The sequence below is a fragment of the Poromitra crassiceps genome, assembly GCF_964638095.1.
Source record: "Poromitra crassiceps genome assembly, chromosome: 12".
In the NCBI taxonomy this organism is placed as follows: domain Eukaryota; kingdom Metazoa; phylum Chordata; class Actinopteri; order Beryciformes; family Melamphaidae; genus Poromitra; species Poromitra crassiceps.
Genome location: NC_139632.1, coordinates 26,107,501 through 26,125,709, shown reverse-complemented (window position 1 = coordinate 26,125,709; position 18,209 = coordinate 26,107,501). Strand labels below are relative to the sequence as shown.

Genomic DNA, 18,209 nt, shown 5'->3' with positions numbered 1-18,209 from the left:
AATCAAAATTACTCTTTCTTTCACTAATAATGCTTGCTGGCTGAAAAAGAAAAGACATATGTGCAAACACCTACAGTATGAGTCTATGACTGTGACTATGACAAGTGAAAGTTTTTTTTTTTTTATTATCAGCTAAAATGTAAAGCGTTGTGGGCTGGCTTACTGTTGGACTGTGTGTTGTGTTGTGGGCTGGCTTACTGTTGGACAGTGTGTTGTGGGCTGGCTTACTGTTGGACAGTGTGTTGTGTTGTGGGCTGGCTTACTGTTGGACTGTGTGTTGTGGGCTGGGTTACTGTTGGACAGTGTGTTGTGTTGTGTTGTGGGCTGGTTTACAGTTGGACAGTGTGTTGTGTTGTGGGCTGGCTTACAGTTGGACAGTGTGTTGTGTTGTGGGCTGGCTTACTGTTGGACAGTGTGTTGTGTTGTGGGCTGGCTTACTGTTGGACAGTGTGTTGTGGGCTGGCTTACTGTTGGACAGTGTGTTGTGGGCTGGCTTACTGTTGGACAGTGTGTTGTAGGCTGGCTTACTGTTGGACAGTGTGTTGTGTTGTGGGCTGGCTTACTGTTGGACAGTGTGTTGTGTTGTGGGCTGGCTTACTGTTGGACAGTGTGTTGTGTTGTGGGCTGGCTTACTGTTGGACAGTGTGTTGTGTTGTGGGACTTTAGCAGTGTGAGTCGTGTCCTCATGTCGCCGCGTGCTGAATTCTCGGCCAGCATGTCCCGTTCAGACTCGGCCCCTGCAGAGTCATGGTAAAAGGAGATGGCACCTGCCGTGTTGTCACTTGTATGCAAAGTGAGAAGCCCCATTTGGAATGGCTCGGCAAGACTTATTTAATAGATATTTTTATTTCCAAAGTGGTATTTACTCGAACACAACTCTGCTAACACTGAGAGCACTGCCTTAATCATTAAAAAAAGGCAACAAATTGATAAAACGATTAATACTTTTCATGTAAACCAGTACTTGGGTACAAAAATGCATCAACATATATATACTGTAATACATAAATCATAAAGCTATTCAAGATAGAAAAGTACAAACAAAACCTCATTTACACCTAAAACATGTTTACATTGTGCCATAGGGTAATGGAATGAGTTTTGCAAAAATGTCCTTTGAAAGAATATATTTACTCCAAGAGTATACAAGACCCTCTCAAGATTTAGCATAGCCGAGCTTTCAATGGTCTCCGGCCAAATATGTATTTAACAGGGCTTTTAATAAAGTCCTTTCCCAGATTAATGCATGGTCATCAATATGTAGAAGTTGAACCAGCCCCACACCCCAGTTTGTGGGGAGAGGTCAGTTGATGTCCTGGCTGCCTGCCTGGCCAAGGTCTATCCCAAACCTGTTCAAATTCGGTTTGGATCTTGTTTTTGCTTTTGAATTCAATTCTGATTAACTGGCTGACTGTGCTCCCGTGTGAATGCAGTTATGTACTGTAAGGAAATATTTCCAAACGTAAAAAAGGAGGGGTGCGGTGCGGTCGGATGGGTGGATTTGCGCCTCGTAAATGTATGTTTAGCTGATGGATATCTTCTTACAGCATACAGCATGGATAATCTTTTAGGGTTCATTTTAAGAGGTTATGAGAGTCGGATGACATAATTAGCTGGTGGCCAGCCCAGGTGGCGGGCCAAATACCAAACCATTTAGTCAATTCCCTACAGTAAAGCTTGCCTTAGTGTTGTTAGACCAGGTCAAATCCCATATACATAATTGGCAATACATTTGATTTGGTTATCCCTATCCACAGCCATCTCCTGCCTGCCTGCAATGTCATTTCCCACTGTCACTTCTTAAGAAATGCATCTCAGCTGTTTCGCTCCTGCAATATGAGTTACTCTGCTAGTCCATGCAGTGTATTTCTGTAAGTAACATACTGCATGATGGGCAAGCACTGGGGCTTTGAAAGGGCATCCAAAAAAGGAAAGATGGTTGGTAGCGTGGTGATGGGGTGCTGTAAAGTGGCATGGTGCTCCTCCACGCTCAGGTCAAGCACTTGAATAGTATGGCAGTAATGTACCCACTTTTTGGCTGGTACTGTGAGACCCCCATTTTGTTGGGGGTGAGAGTGGTATCAGTGACCCTGCAAATACACAAGAGATTTACAAATGATTCCTGACCACCTCTTTAAAATCCTTTATGGTGCAGTGATATTTGTCTTGATGAACGCTATATTACCTGTGATACAGACCGGTGGTGTTGACAGGTTTTACCCCAGCTGTTGACCTATGGATATGACATGGATATATTTAGAGAACTATCACATTGATCACATTGCTTGATGTAGAAGACGAAATGCCATTGGTGGCAGCCCTGATTAATGTAGCACATTTGAGTAATTGAAAGTTATCATTACATTTACGAGGACAAAGTGACTCCAAAACAGGGTAGAAAAACCTTTGTTCTATTTGGCTATTCATTAAAAAAAAAAGTTAAAAACTGTGCCCGACATGTTTGGGCTCCATGGCCTTCATCAGGGTTAAGGACATGGCAGTCTCAGATGCCTGTCTCAGATGTTTGCCTGTCATCAAGACTGAGTTTACATGTATATGCCTGATCATTTCCTGTATGTGTGCATCCTGAGCCTTTCCTCTGACTACAAGACCCTCTTCCTCCATAGAGCATCCAACGCCACTACCTTTAACATCATAAGCTAAGAAGCTTTCCACAATCATATCTGTTTTCTATAGCTTTACTCCAGTTGTTTCCCTTTTGCCAGTGGAAAAAACACATAAAGCTAGTCATCACTCAGAATGTGTCAGGTGGTCTGTGATGAAAATTATAGATTATAGCCTACTCAATGTGCTGTCTTCAGAGTTTAGTTGAATCTAGCAACGCTGACAGCGCTTCATTGGTCGTGAGTCGTGACTCAATCTAGGGTAGTTGAACGTAACATGACACCCCAGACAGGGTGAGGGGCAGAGCAGCAGCGGCTGCAGGGTATACTCGCTCAATACAAATAGCCCTTCACTCAGGTGTGAAAGCGGCTTGTTTCTCCAATACGGGACAAAGCGCGTCCCGTATCAGTTCAATACGGAACACGTCTTTTTGTTTACAAATACGGGACAATTCCGTATTTTAAGGGACGGTTGGCAACCCTACAAATACCCCATGACAAAGGAGGATTTGTATCTTTGCAATATGTGTGACTTGCATAGTTACTCTTACAAAACATAAAGACTGAACAATACTGACAAAGAACCCAAAATATTCTATGAGCGATCGTCCCCGTAGCTCACCTGCTTTCCTTGAAAATGGATCGATCCCAGCAGATGAGGGTTGGGATGGAAACATAGCAGGAGAGCCCATGGCAGACGGAGGAGGGGGGCAGAACATGGTAACAGGTACTGGCTCCTGAGAAAACAAACAAAAACATATTGCATGACCCAAGACACAAAACGTGACTTGAATAAAACTGAATTATTGACTTGACTCTTACAGTCTGAGCTGGGTTGGCTGGCTCTGAATTCTCCTGTTGGTCACCTTTGGGCTTCGATTTGAACCATCCACTAAACCAGCCTCCCTTGGTGCTCTGTGGAGCCAACACAGTCAAACAGAGACATTGAAACAAATGGAAAATAAAGGAGAAAAAACAACTTTGCTTAACAAGTGTCGCCAGGACTCCGGCTCCACTCGCCTGTTTTGGTGGGATGTTGGTCGGTTCTGAGGCCTTGCCATCTGAAGCCATGTCCTGTGGGATAGTCTGTTGCCTTTGCCCCCCGTGACTGTAGTCAACCTCCAGCATAGCATTCATCTGACCCCCCATCTCCAAAGGCAAGTGACATTTTGGAAACACTATTATCAATTCTGTACACAATGCGAGTTAAATCCAAAATGAAAATGGTACATACTGAATTTGTTTATAACCTCACCACTTGAACCTCGTTTTAGCGATAAATGACAATGCCTGCTAATGGTAATACAGATAATGTAAGACTTGGAAAACAGCCTATCTCTGATTGTGAGAAAAAAATTCGCAAACTTCAAGAACATAAAGCAGCCTCCTGTACTAATGTCATTCAGTGCCTCCAACTCCAGCATTAGTGAAATGTGGATGCTCTTCACTGAGAAACATGATGCCATCTTTATGTTCCTTGCCTGTTCGTCATGACAAAATATTACAAACATCTCACCATGCCTATTCCAGTGGAAGATTCACCGCCTGTAGGAACAATTCAATCAAAGTATCACACAAAAGCGCACTCCCCGCAGTAACAGCAGTAATAGTAAATTAGTGAATAAATGAAGGAATGGATGCTTTAACACTTTGCGCTCTAACATCCGGGCCTGTCACTTACCCTCTGTTGCAGAAGGGAGATCATTCAAATGAAAATGAGGTGGGCTAGTCCTGACCTCAGCACTATCTGTGTTATGATGACTGAAGTCTTGGCTCCCGGCCATAGTGGGCATGGAAGGATCATAAAGCACTGTTAGTGGTGGCAGGGAATTGGCCTGTGGCCTAGAGGGAGAAACAGGGAGAGGACAATGTCATAACAGGGTGCCAGGAATGTGGTACGGCACATGTGCAGAAAAACAATCATTTTTTGATACTAAGTACATACTGCCAGCTCTCAGCTCCCCTGACATCCCATGACAATGCTGTCATGTTCTCTGTTTGTCCTCCAACCTGACGCACTTCTTCTTCACTACTTCTGTAATAAAGGAGTTGGGCCTCTGGACTCTGGACATCACTCCTTAGGTCGTCCAAGTCAGATTCTGCAAAAGACCGTTTGAAATGGAAAAAGTGATCCTTCATCCTTAATATTCTAGTCAGAGTTGAAGTCACCAGCAGATGTACAAGACAGCTCTCTCTGGTGGAAGGCAGACCACATACACATACAGTGTATTAGTAGAAATAATAATGAGCAGGACTAAAGATTACCTGAACACACTTTGTTATCCTCCCAAGCCAAAGCACTTCCCTCAGGTGGTGGCTGGTATGTCTCAATACCAGCATAAGTCCCCATCTGAATAAGCACAATCACATGTTTATACATAGCATATAGTTTTAGACACAGAAGGAAGCCAAATCCTATCTCAAGCAAACTATATATAACAAAGGAAAATCCACCTCTATTCACCTTATGTAGCCCCGCCCACTTGACCCATTGTGTCACGACTTCCTGTTCAAAACGCCGGCTGTTTTACCTGCTCAAACTAGCCTGACGCTCGTGGCCAAACCTAGTCTGACTCACATATGAGTCAGACTAGGTTTATGACTTATGAGTCACAGGAAGTGTAAACACAATCGGAACTTCCGGTTGTGTTTACACTTCCTGTTAGTCTCTCAAGCCAGACTGTCTCTTCTACATAAGGTGAATAGCTTAGTTTGAATGTAATAGACCAAATCACCGTGACGTCACCATGTAAACAAATTTACTTCCGGGTACCACATGGGGAAGGCGGCAGGTTTAAATGTGCGTGTTGTCAAATAAATGCTGTCAAACCCTCTCGTTGTTTTCGGCCGACTACTTTCAATTTAAATGGTTAAACGGTTGGTAAACATGCTTGTCCGACGTATCTAGCCTTTCTTCTGTGTTTGTTTTATGTAGTGTTAGCTAGCTAATAACGTTTGTTTGTCTGTCAAACTCGCTGTTTTGCAGACTCATTAACATAGAAGAGCCTGGTGACGCGAGGTTACGTTAACGTTACAAACAGAGCTACTGACGCCACGTTAATTTAATTTAGCGTCAAGTCTACTCTGGTCTGGTCCAACAGGTAAATTAGCTAGTCTGGTCGTTAGTGAAAGTGTTGTTATGAATGATATTAAACAACAACACAACACGGACGAACCATTTTTGTCTTCTTTGTCTGTTTTTGTCTTCAACACGTCAGTTTGTGCCGTCCACCGCCATTATAATGTGTGTTCCCAGGGGTACCCGGAAGTAAATGTAAACATCCAGGTGATTTGGTCTATAGAATAAAGCAACAAAACTGATCAACAAGATGTTAGATGTTTCCGTCACAGCAGTGTCAGCTGTGTCCGAGGTGAAACACGATGTGAAATGAAAGCCATGGGGAGGCATGTTGTGGGATTGTCACCTGTAAACTGTGGTGCCTCAAGCGCAGCTGTTTGAGCCAGTCGGGCCCGCTGCCCCCTGCGTCACTGAAGTGGCCCTCGGAGTGTCGCAGCTGCTCTGCCAGCTGAGGGGGAAACATATACTGTACTGTACATACTATACATATATAGATACTATATATAAACGCTGACATAACGGTTACATTGTGTCAGTGTGTGTGTGTGTTAGTGTGAGGGTGATACCTTAACGACCTCTCCAGTCAGCACAAGGAAAGGCTCCTTCTGTCTGAGAAGCACCTGCCCTACCAGCTCACAGTAATGGAAGGCCTGAGATGCAAGGCCACAGTCCAGTAGGCGAACAGCATACAGGAATTTATACACCTGAGGAAAACACATTAAGCGTGATTGCATTATCAACTGAAATGATCCATTCCCTATACTGTAATAGCAAGGTTTATACTGCATTGACTCAAACCATTACATTTCTTACGAATGCAAAATGATTCTATTAATACTTGCTTGAGAATGGCAATAATTAGAACAGTGTAGGCAGATTCAGAAGGCAATGAAATGTGAAATCAACGTGAGCTACCTGAAAAGATGGAATTGAAAAGTGTTTGCCTCCAAGTGTCTGGCAGTACTCAAACACCTCAGTGCATTGGATGGCAGAGTTTTGGGCAAAGTCTGGGAAAGGGAGCCTAAAGGGGAAATTAAGTAAGGCAAATAAAGCATACAGGGGTCAGGGGATAACATGATGTCCTACAACACATAGGACACATTGGATATAAAGGTAAATTGAGATTAGGAAACATTACTCTAATGGCATTATATATTTAATTTCTGTCCATTTCTATCAATCATGGCCACCTAATCATCCCTCGATACTTAATTGGTACATTCATTCCTCAACTCTCCACCGTGATAGCTGATGTGTGGTGAGTGTTCTGGTGCAAACTGGCTGCCGTGCATCACCCAGGTGGTGCCTACACATTGGTGGTGGATGAGCTGAGTCCCCTCCCCCTCCCTCGCCTGATATGTGAAGTGCTTTGAGTATCTAGAAAGGCGTTATATAAATCCAATCAATTATTATTATTTATTGTTATTTCTTTAAAGGGGTGGTTGCTTTCAGCAGCAAGTTACATTTCTGATCTCAATCGTACATTTAAATATGACCAACTGAATAGAGATTAGACTGGTGATGAGTGGTATCAAGATGCAACAGCAGCTCACCTGTGGCTGCTGCCCAGCAGCACCAGGCTGTCTGCCTTCTGAGTGAAGACCCCAAAGGGGGCGTAGGCTGTCAGGTAGCACACATGGGCAGCATGTATAAGGCCTTTTGAGGCTGGGAGAGTGCAAAAAAATCATTTTATGTGTCTATTCAAAAACAATAATAAAATATTGTTGGTCTATTCATACCTAGTGTGTCCCCCATAGTGATGATAGCCCTCTGTTGTATGGCGGGATCTCCTGTCTCATTGGACAGCAAAACAGCCAGGTGGGGCTTCCAATCTCCCCATTTTTCATTTCCACAGCACTGGGCACAGAACATCAGATTGAGACAGCTTAAATAAATGCTAAAACGCTACATGGCATTGACATAAGATATCTCAGATTGAGAGTTCTCTTAGGTTCTGCTTGGTCTGGTTGCCTGGTGTTACCGTGGCTACAGCAGGGATTCTCCCAGACAGCAGCTGAAACAGAGTCTGGAGGGGGTCGCTGGCTGTCAGCTGGCCTGTAAACCTGTAGACAGAAGCACATCACAGCTAGAAGGCAAGTGCAGCTGATGTGGCACCCTGATCGTGCAGAACTCTGTACAGACTAACTTCAGCCAGACCCCCCCCCAGAGGGGTCAGTCCATTCCATTGAGGAATGGGGGGGGTCAATCCATTCCATTGAGGAATGGGGGGTCAATCCATTCCATTGAGGAATGGGGGTCAATCCATTCCTCAATCCAGTGGCACCCTCTCATGTGGCCCTGACATCTCTGACACATATTGCTGAGGATGCAAATATAGGCCACAAGTGGAGTGGGTTACTTGATACATAGCTCAGAGAAACTATGGTTTAATAGGGCAAACATGTCTCTGTATGAATAACAGTGCCTTGCATGCAGCAAGAGCATCCCTTTGAAATACCGGCAACGTGTACAGAGATATAAATGGTTTAATTGGACTTCCTGTACACCAAGCCAGAGTTATGCTCTCCATGACAAGTGGTGATGATTTCTTTACTGTACTGTCATAATATTCGCCTCATGAAAATACAATTTCAAAGTCATTTGAAATGACCCAGAAAACAAACACTGAAGTCTAGGCAGAAGTACATTTTGAATCATCATTGAATAGTTTGCATCTTTTTGTGTGTCAAATCAAGTCGCACAAATAAAGAAAATCACAGGTACCTCATGATATACGTAATTCAAATACATGTAGTAGTGGCCCATGTACTGCCCATATTTGCTTGTTGTTGTGTAACACAAGTATCAAGCAGTATCTACATTTAGTAAGAATTTATTCACAAATTACCACTCGTATAGAACTGTGATTTCTTGCAGGGGTCATGTCTCCGATGACTGTACTCACCTGTTCAACACAGTGGTATAAGACCTGTTGTCCATTTTGCTGGCCAGGAAAAGGGCATGTCCCCACAGGCCGCTGCTCATAGCCGACTCTAAGGCCTCCTTACAAACCACATGGGGGAAACAGTCAGATCAGAGCAGTAAGATGACTTCCATGACAATTATGAGCAAGTAAACACGTCACTCCCTACGAATCCTCCCTCTCACCTGACACCTGACAGTGAGGAGAGCGCGTGGGAAGATTACGCTATCCTCCCCAGTTCTGCTCCCCCCGAACAGGCACCCCGACCCACCAGAGGAGGCACTACTAGGTCTCATACCCCACTGGCTTCCCACCCGCAGACATGGCCAATTGTTTCTGTAAGAACGTCTGACCAAGCCGGAAGTACGAAAGGAGACTGCTTTTACCTCTACACTACCCAGACACGCCAGTGTAATGTTTTAAACATTGGAACACAGAGCATCATCAAAGTTTTCATCAAAATTGGATCAGTCGTGTCTGAGATAGGACTGGAACAGTGCGAAGATGCATTATCCTTCAAATTTTTGTCGAAATCAGACCAGTGTATTCAGAGATATGACCTGCGATATCACATTTGACTAATGGACAGATAGACACAGCCCAATCATATACAGGTTATTTGAATAGGGACAACTATCTAATTATAATATAATACCAGGGTGGTCAGTTATAGCTATGTATAATCAAGAGTCTACTGCTCTGGAGATGAAGTAATTTATGTTTTGCGGTTTGGAGCAACAGAGAGATCATCAGAGGAAGCTAAAGAGAACCGATTAGAGTGAAGTGTAAACCTTCTTTCTTCCAGCCAGGAGCAGCTTGGTGTAGCTCTGCAGGGCCTGTTGCGAGGCCTCGGTGCTGGAGCTGCTTAGATGTCCCGTGAGCAGGTCATCTCCTTTGCAAGGCTCTGTTTCAGGCGTTGGACCCTCATTGAAGTCAATGAGTGTGGCAACATCTGAGTCCCAGGTTCCATGTGAATGTGGTTCCTGCATCAGCAGCTCTGCGATATCTGATCCAACTATTTGCTGAATACATGGAAATACAGTTCTATTACTTTCAGAAGGAAACATGAGATGATCAGTTTGATAGTTATTTCATGGCAAGCCAGAAGTACAGTATTTATAGATACTATAACACCAAGACAGGACAGGATCAGCTTACTCCATTCTGTCTGCACAGCAGTATCAGTAGATTCCACAAGAGAGCAGCAGAGCTCCTGTCATGCAGCTTGTTGTCTCTCATGCAGGCGTCTGCCCTCTGGTGGGCAAACTCAATTGCATCTATTTTGTGCAAGCCTTCCCTTCAAAGAGGGAAAAAAACAACTATCAAAGGGATATAAAAAGCAGTATCTTAAGGTGGTTTATTAACCTGATGCTGAGATAGAATGAAGTAAAGGTGGAATTACACTAAACATTAAACAGAATTTAAGCAACTTGGGTTTCCAAAATGGAAACACACACATCACAGTGTTCATGGATGTGCATAATAATAACCTGGCATCACTCAGGGTGTTGAGCCAGCATGGGAAGCCATCAAAACATGCAAGTGTTTGAAGATTCAGAGAAAAGGACAATACCTAGTTAAAGGTCCAGGGAACTTTCTCATCTCCAGCTGGTCCTGTGTCTCACCAAGAATGACCTATGGAGAAATAAAGATTCTCACATTCACAAAAAACCTTATGTAGTCTTACTCAAGAGAAGAAAACCGCAAAAAAAATCGAACAATGTTATGAACACAGGCTAAATTTGAGCCTACTTCCAGACTGTGGATCTCCAGCTGGCTAGCCTTCTCCTGTGTGGAAAAGCCTGGAGTGACACGGATCAGCTGGCCTGCAGGCCCAAAGCTGACAACAGCATGAGGGATGGAGTATTTCAGAGGAGCTGAAGCAACAGGTACATGCTCTGTGGAGATATGAAACTATTATGATCAAGATCTTTCAGCAGTATCTGTTTTCAATAGAATAGATAGATGAACATTCAAGCCTCTTGAATGAAGCAGAGCTGAGAGCCAAGACTGTGGGACAGGGTCACTCTAAACACTTACCTGCATCAGATAGAGTGTGACCAGGCTGTGGGACAGGGTCACTATGTTCAGTTCCATTCATGTATTGACTCAGCTCGTAGCTACTGGAGGACATCCCTGAGTTTTTAGAACTTGCTAGGGTCCCGGGGTAATAAGAGGAAACCTCTTCATTCTCTCTGGAGGGATTATCGTCGTTGTCATTGAGGTAATGCTGGGAGCTGTCTCTTTGTTGGTCAGATCTGAAACATTTACAGTAATAATGTGTGACATTTTCATAGAAATACATTTCCATTTTCTACTCTCTATCACCGATTGATATAACACAATAGTGATTCAACCTATACCTAGTTCATGTTCTGCTACCTTTGCAGTTGCATCACAGTACTGGAAACACTGTTTGATTAACATGTGATCTCTGGGAAGTGCTGTGCAAAAACACAACAGTAATGGCCACTTGTTATCACTAATAAAGATGTTGCCAAAATCAAAAAAAATTAAATGCTTTAGATTACCACTTTAAGTTACAGTAGTGACACCAAAAGTTACATGGGTCAATTTCCACAGAAGCGGACTCTTGTGGTTCACCTGTACTCCTCGGTGTAGGAGCTTCCTGAAGCTTCCTGTTCATATGTTCTGTCATGATAACGGTCCGATCTCCACGAGTCTTGGGGAGCCCACTGGCCAGCATCTGAATGATCATAAATGACACCGCATCTTATCAATTGCTTTTTACCAAGACACATGGTGTAGCACAATGGTGATAACGGCATTGTTGTCTCACCAAGCTGTGTAGTATCACCATACCTGGATGCCCCTGCTGTGCTCTGTAATACTCATGGTTATAGTAACCATAATTGTCCCTGTATTCCCAGTGGCTGTGGGGTGGATAGTCATATCCATGCCTGAAAACAAAGGTGTACTCCGGTTAGATCAAAGCATTCATTCATTTTCTTTACCTGTTTATTTCTTATAAGGGTCAAGGGAGTTGCAGAAAAGCAGGAAAACACCCCTGACTGGTCCAGCACATCACTTTCCGATACACCTGACTTGCAGGAAGGTGGGACGAGGAAACTCATGCAAACAAGTTCAAACCGTGGGTTGTTTTGTGCTAACCACTAGACCACCATGCTACCCCAACATCAATGGGCCATGCTGGAAAGTTTTATGAAGTATTCGATTTGAAATACTGTATCATGAGTTGTATTACACTAGGCTAGGGTATCGGCCCCTAGGCTCACCCGCTGCGCGGGCTCGCAGCACTCGCCAGCAGCTCGGCTGTTCTATTGGCATGCACAGCGCAAAATCGCCCGCTCTATTGACAGTATTCTGTTACATCACCACACGGCCATCTTGGTCGGAAAATAACAGGTGATTGTAATCAATTAACAGGTGATTACAATCAAGTGACACAAACAGCCAATGAGCTGTGTATATTGTAGCGCCATATTGGTAGGAAAATGCTTGTGACATCATGGGAATACTATGAATAGACCCTTCTCACGGGGGCCATTTTGTGTCGAAAAGGCAGGGTAAACACAGGTGTAAGCAAAACACTAATGAGGGTTTCTGTGGGCGTTCCCAGAAATGCGAACTGTCTCTATTGAACAAAATCATCTTATGACATCACTGATGATGTCATAGGCACTGATATCATAGGCGTTGTGACATCATCAGTGGGACAAAAATGTAAACAGACAGACAGCAGACAGATACACAACATAGAATGCAAAACGTACAAAATATTCTGTCATTATTCCTGATATTGAGTTGCAGCATCTCAACTCTCTCAAAGCTTAAAAATCCTCCTCTTAACTTCTCAACTGCTGCTCTTTATCTATGGCTCCTCCTTTATGACTGGTATACTGTAGATTATAAATCATTGAGGCATACTGGATTTTACCTGGACTCACCTCATCAGTAAAGACTTGTCTTCTTGATGTCCCTTATATTTTGTAGCCTACAGTCTGTGTATAACGTGTGCAGTGTTGTAGTCAAGTCACTATATCTCGAGTCCGAGTCAAGTCTTGAGTCCCCAGTGTTCGAGTCCGAGTCCGATTCACCAAGGATGAGTCTGAGTCGAGTCCCCATTACCTGAGTCAGAGTCCGGAGTTACTGAATATGCGCGTCAATCCAAATGGAGGTACAACACATGTGCCTGCCCTTGCACGAAAATGAATAATGTCACGGTATTCATATAGCTATCAATATCATTCTTATACCAAATTATTAGGGCTTATTACAAAATAACGAACAAAAAAGTCTTTATCACTTACCAAGTCTAAGTCCTCGTCTCCAACTTCCGAGACCGAAAGTCGCGTCACAAGTCCTGCAAATGTGAGCCCAGTCCTGGACTCGAGTACTAACACTGAATGTGTGTGTTCAACATGTAATGTGTTACACTAAGTATTTTTCACTAATCACTCACTCACTCAAACACACAGCCTACACACTAGCTTTTTGAGGTACTACTGAAGATTCTTCATCACAAAACTATCCCATTGGTTTTAGGGAGGCATCAGTGCAGTGTACCCACCTGGACTGGGGTCGAGCATGTTCTGGTCGACCATAGCCATAAGCATAGTGCTGAGTGCTGTAAGCGCTGGGTGTGTACTCTGGTCTGGCTGCGGCAGGATGACCGGTGAAGTAGGCACTGTGGCGTGGCTCTGGCTGAGCCCGCTGCCTCTCCCTCTCTCTGGGGTCAGGTGGAGGGTAGTGCTGGTCCCTCTCCTGGTAGGAGGACCTGGAGTAGTCCTCTCTGTCTCTCACTCTGTGGGAGTGACGGCCAGGCTCTGGCCAGGGGTTCCCTCTGGGATCCATGTGATGATGACCAATCTCTCCCTTCACACACTTCCAGACATGTCACTTTAACACCTGAGGCAATGTGAAATCAAAAGAAGTGTGATAGGAATACAAGTTCAAAGCAGTAGGTCTGATGGGTATAAACAGTACTTTGACAGACGTCCACACATCGAAATATGCTATAGTTTGTTCAAATTGTTAGTATAACATTAGTTAGTTGTGGAAGTATAGCTACTTACAGCTGAGTTCACGCATTCCAGACTCAATCAAAGTACATAATGCCACTGCCACATCATTTCACACAACATGATAACAAGGGGATAAAGTCCAACACTAACAATGAAGTGTGCTCACTGGCTAACACACACAGTGTTGTTGCTAACGCTACGAACACAGGGAAAAATGTGTGAAAACTTTAAATTATACTGGTGATTGTGTAAATTACTGGTGATTAAAAACAAAAATCATACAATTCTATGCAGGCTGTACATGTGATGTCTGACCGTCTCGGTTTAGAGGCATTCAGTCTCTCAGCTATGTTTCCTCCCGGTGAGTTGAAAGTAAACATTGGAGCACGCCCTGACTTTGACAGCTGCAGCCACAGATGAAATCACGTCTGTGTTTAAATAAACTAGACTTCCTGACAATTAAATACTGTATATGTCGTTTCGACCTGAATAACCGCTGTGTCCTTGTGACACATGTGTTAGAGGAAAAAACAAAGGAAAAATACTTGTATGCATTGAGTCTTGCTTGCCACGTTGTCTCACTTGCCTGGCAGGAAGATGCAGGAGAGGAGGACAGCCATTCAGATGCACAGCGTAGAGACGACTGGTCTCCGGTCAGTTTGGATATTTCCTCGGTGACGGCGGGGTAACGGGGAGGGGTTCAGGGCAGCTGGTTCCAAGTCAGTGCTTCAAAGGCTGACAAGAGCTGAACATTTTCCCTGCTGGGGAAAAACGCCTCGTGAAAATCACAATGATTAATTGCGTGTGGCAGCCACGGGGTGTCGCTAGTGTGCTGGACAAGTTGAAAAATGAAACCTACTTGTCATCTGACCAAGGGGACTGGTTTATGCAAATTCGATACACGCACGAGCTGCCTTTTCCCACTGGAAACAGCCGACCTGCCGGGCAGTTCAGTTCTGCACTTTCTGCACACACGACTGACAGACAGGAGCTGCGCACTGCGCACCATTTTTGCTCTGGATATACTCTCACCTGTCCTATCGGATGTGCAATATGACTTTTGAAGAAACCAGTGGAGATAATAATTCTTCAGAAAGGTAATTAATAATGCGTTGTAATTTTGCATTTGGTGCATCGTTTCAATTTCACCTAGTTAAGTTTGGAGAGGTTTTTCAATGTCTTTTGCCTGGTTACTTGCTAACATGCAGTGTCATCGAGCTAATTTCACATCTCTCGTTTCGGCCACAAAGTTTTGCTAACGTGAGTTATCTTAAACACTGTCATCTTGGTGCCTAATCTGCGTGCATGTTGTTGAGCAAGAACGGTCCATGCGTCTCAGTGTGCGAGGAAAAATTACAATTGAATCGAATTCAATAATTCATGTGACATATGTCATTGTCGTTACTACCGGTGTGTTTTACTAGTTAATGTTAAGTTAATTGTGAAACTGCTGTCTCCTCAGGATGGAATCGGTGGAAAAAGCGTTGGAGGAAGTGCTCAGCTCCGCATTACCACAGGGTTGCATCACTGTCGGAGTGTACGAGGCAGCAAAGTCACTGAATGTGTAAGTTGCTCTGCATAAGCTACTTAAAACATGCCATGAATGTCTTTTAGACTCTCATATCTCTGACATACTTGGATGGAGTGTTATATACAGTAGGCTAAGGGAATAGTACAGTATCACAGTCACACATTGGCTTCTGTTAGTCCATCTGATTAAGCATGATTTTTTATTTCCTTGCTATTAGGGATCCAGACAATGTGGTCTTGTGTCTGTTGGCCACAGACGATGAAGAGGATGTGGCCCTTCAGATTCATTTCACCTTAATCCAGGCATTCTGCTGCGAGAATGACATCAACATCCTGCGCGTGAGCAACATGAGGCGCCTGGCAGAGATCCTCGGTGGAGTGAAGCCTGGAGGGGAGCCCATGGACTTGCACTGTGTTCTAGTTACTGTAAGTGGCATTACTCACCTCCAGTTACTGCGGTAGCCCTGTGCATTGCCCACTTTCCTGTCGGTTAGGCCCCTTAAGTTGTTTGGGCCTCCCTCAGGCTGTGTCAGTTTCCACTACGGCTGAGCTGAGTTAGGGTTAGGGTCAGGCTGTCAGTTTCCACTGGGGCTGAGCTGAATTCGCTCCTTTTGAAGAGCTTTTATTTATTTATTTAGCCACATTAAATGATCATTACTTTGAAAACTCAATAAGCAGCCTGGTAAGTGGATCCCAAGGACCGCTTGTAATAATAGTGTAATAATTGTGATTTGTGAAAGTCTTTGTTGGTCTTTGTTGGCTTTCCTTCACAGGCCACTGTTACAGGCCTCTTACTGCGTATTTCATCAGAATGTGAACACGTTCTAAGAAGGGAGTATCATATGACAGCACAAGAATGCTGACCTTTCTCACACTATTATGAATGCAGAATTCAGCTTTTGCTCACACTTTTGTATCGGTGTCAGGACTCACTTCATCTGCCAATACTTGCAGTGAACTCTTGCCAACAACTGTAATATGGTATATGAATTGTTGCTGCGTGTTTGCACATACAGTATCATAAGCCAACTGATAGTAAGCAAATGTTCTCCTCCCTTCTGCAGAACCCTCAGTCATCGTCCTGGAAAGACCCGGCACTGAGCAAAGTCAACAGATTCTGCAGAGACAGCCGGTGTTTGGACCAGTGGGTGCCTGTCATTAACCTGCCTGACTGATGATACAGCGAGGAATTTGAATGCACTGTGTGTGTGTGTGTGTGTTGGGAGAGAAAAAAGACTGCACTAGACCGTTAACGTCTGTGTTGGACCTGTTTGGGATTGTTCCCAGAGAAAGGAAGGGAGAGGTGGGAGGGGGCAGAGAGAGAAGATAAGGCAGAAAAACGTTCCAACTTTCCAACAAATTTGCCCGGTCAGAGTGGACTCGCACAGGTCCAGGAAGAGTGACTCAGCAATCCGAGTAGCAGGATTTCCAAAGTATGACTGTGGCTTTCTCTACCGAGGAAAAGCCTTTACTGGAAAATGAGTCATGTGAGCAGGCACACGTGGTGGTGAGCTCAAGCACTGGACTGGGCCAGCAGACAGAGAGCCTCAGTTGATAAGACTCCCAAGAACTGGACCGTGCTGGAATGGACCAGTCTGAGCTTTCAGCTTGAAGAACTTCTCCTGAAAATTAGACCAAATCTTAAGCATTTCCTTTCAAGCACATTTATTTAATGGTATTTACTATTTTAAGACCTGTCATTTGGATCATTCAAAAGGGAAAGTCTTAACAGGTTATTATAAGGGCAATGCAATGTTATCAACTTGTCCACTAATTGTTTGTTTTTTTACATGTTCACATTAATTTAACGAATTGTATTTATTTCGCATAGTTCATCAAATACTACCTTGTTGATAAGTTGAATGAAATAAAACAAAAAGTTCTCAAAAGTTTGTGACTTCATGATTTCCAGGTACTACAGGTTTAGCGTGCTTGTGGGAACAGTAGAGTGACACTGTGTCCAAAACAGTTCATTTAGCTCTCAAAACCACAGTGACCCTACAAGCCCTTAGGAAGCAACCTTGTGGTTCCACAGGGGCAGGGCTTTGTCCTGGTGTTGCACTACATAGGCTGCTGTGTACATTGAACACATTTCCAGAAGACCATGTAGGCAGCCTATTCTGCAGCTAGCCTCTCTAGGACCTGGTAACAAAGGCAACAGCATGCCTTATATGGCCTCAAATATTAATGTTGCATCAGTCTTTGTGCAATGTTGAAATGACAGTTTCAGCTGTGAGATATAATAGCCTGCTGTAGTCTAAATTCTCTCAGATGCTTGATATGGGTTGATGGGTGTATTTTGATGCCCTGGGAGTGAGACCGGGTGTTGTTGACTCATTGAAACCAACACTATTTATGCCTGGGTACTGAACCAAGATGTGTAGTCTAATTCTGTCACATGCTTGATATCTCAACAATATGTCGTTGACTCATTGAAATGAGTACTATTTGCCTGGATACTGAACCAAGATTTGCCCTTTGATTTTGTAACTCTAGACATACAGGGGAGGAGAATTCCCACAATTGTTTACTCTGACCAGCATGCCGCACATCATGACAGCTCATTCTTCATGGCCTTCTGCATCAATGCAAAAAAGAAGAAGAGCTAAATGCACCGCTGTGCTGCTGACTGTATTAAAAATAGCAGGAAGGAAAGAAGAAAAAATCTATTTTAAAGAGCCATTTCAGACAGTGCTGTCAGAGAACACCAGAAGTTATTGGTGCTTTGCGCAGAGTGGGGAGGGACAAAGCCTTCTACACAGAGGTTCATGAAACAATGAGCGCATGAGTCAGGACTATTCAGGTCTCCGTTGCCGGAGTGGTACAGTACTTAACTTCATGGTTAAAAATAGTCCCATGAATAGAGGCGTAGCAGGCGCTCCCCTGACAGAGATGCTCTAACAATAGTCCTCCTAATTAACAGTCCACATAGGCAGAGTGGCTGACGCGCTGCAGAGTGGCTGACCCGCTGCAGAGTGGCTGACCCGCTGCAGAGTGGCTGACCCGCTGCAGAGTGGCTGGCCCGAGTGGCTGACCCGCTGCAGAGT

The 18,209-nt window shown here is 44.0% G+C and overlaps 2 protein-coding genes across 2 annotated transcripts; one reads left to right on the top strand and one right to left on the bottom strand.

Annotated features, from left to right (window-relative positions):
- Positions 1-594: 594 nt before the first annotated feature.
- sec16b (SEC16 homolog B, endoplasmic reticulum export factor) lies at positions 595-13,462 on the bottom strand (the record flags this gene model as incomplete). Its single annotated transcript, XM_083647297.1, has 23 exons — positions 595-737; positions 2,032-2,090; positions 2,221-2,233; positions 3,247-3,361; positions 3,447-3,539; positions 4,361-4,466; positions 4,570-4,723; positions 4,890-4,974; positions 6,050-6,151; positions 6,270-6,407; positions 6,619-6,724; positions 7,257-7,368; positions 7,443-7,560; positions 7,685-7,766; positions 8,609-8,706; positions 9,418-9,648; positions 9,785-9,923; positions 10,200-10,261; positions 10,379-10,524; positions 10,667-10,884; positions 11,231-11,333; positions 11,450-11,547; positions 13,179-13,462. 23 exons carry the CDS (start codon positions 13,460-13,462, stop codon positions 595-597), a joined length of 2,805 nt encoding a protein of 934 aa, XP_083503423.1.
- A 1,128-nt stretch (positions 13,463-14,590) lies between these two features.
- Positions 14,591-17,045, top strand: gadd45ab (growth arrest and DNA-damage-inducible, alpha, b). Its single transcript, XM_083646983.1, has 4 exons — positions 14,591-14,729; positions 15,095-15,196; positions 15,381-15,588; positions 16,227-17,045. The coding sequence occupies exons 1-4, from the start codon at positions 14,677-14,679 to the stop codon at positions 16,335-16,337; spliced, it is 474 nt and encodes a 157-aa protein (XP_083503109.1). The 5' UTR covers positions 14,591-14,676; the 3' UTR covers positions 16,338-17,045.
- The last annotated feature ends 1,164 nt before the right edge of the window (positions 17,046-18,209 follow it).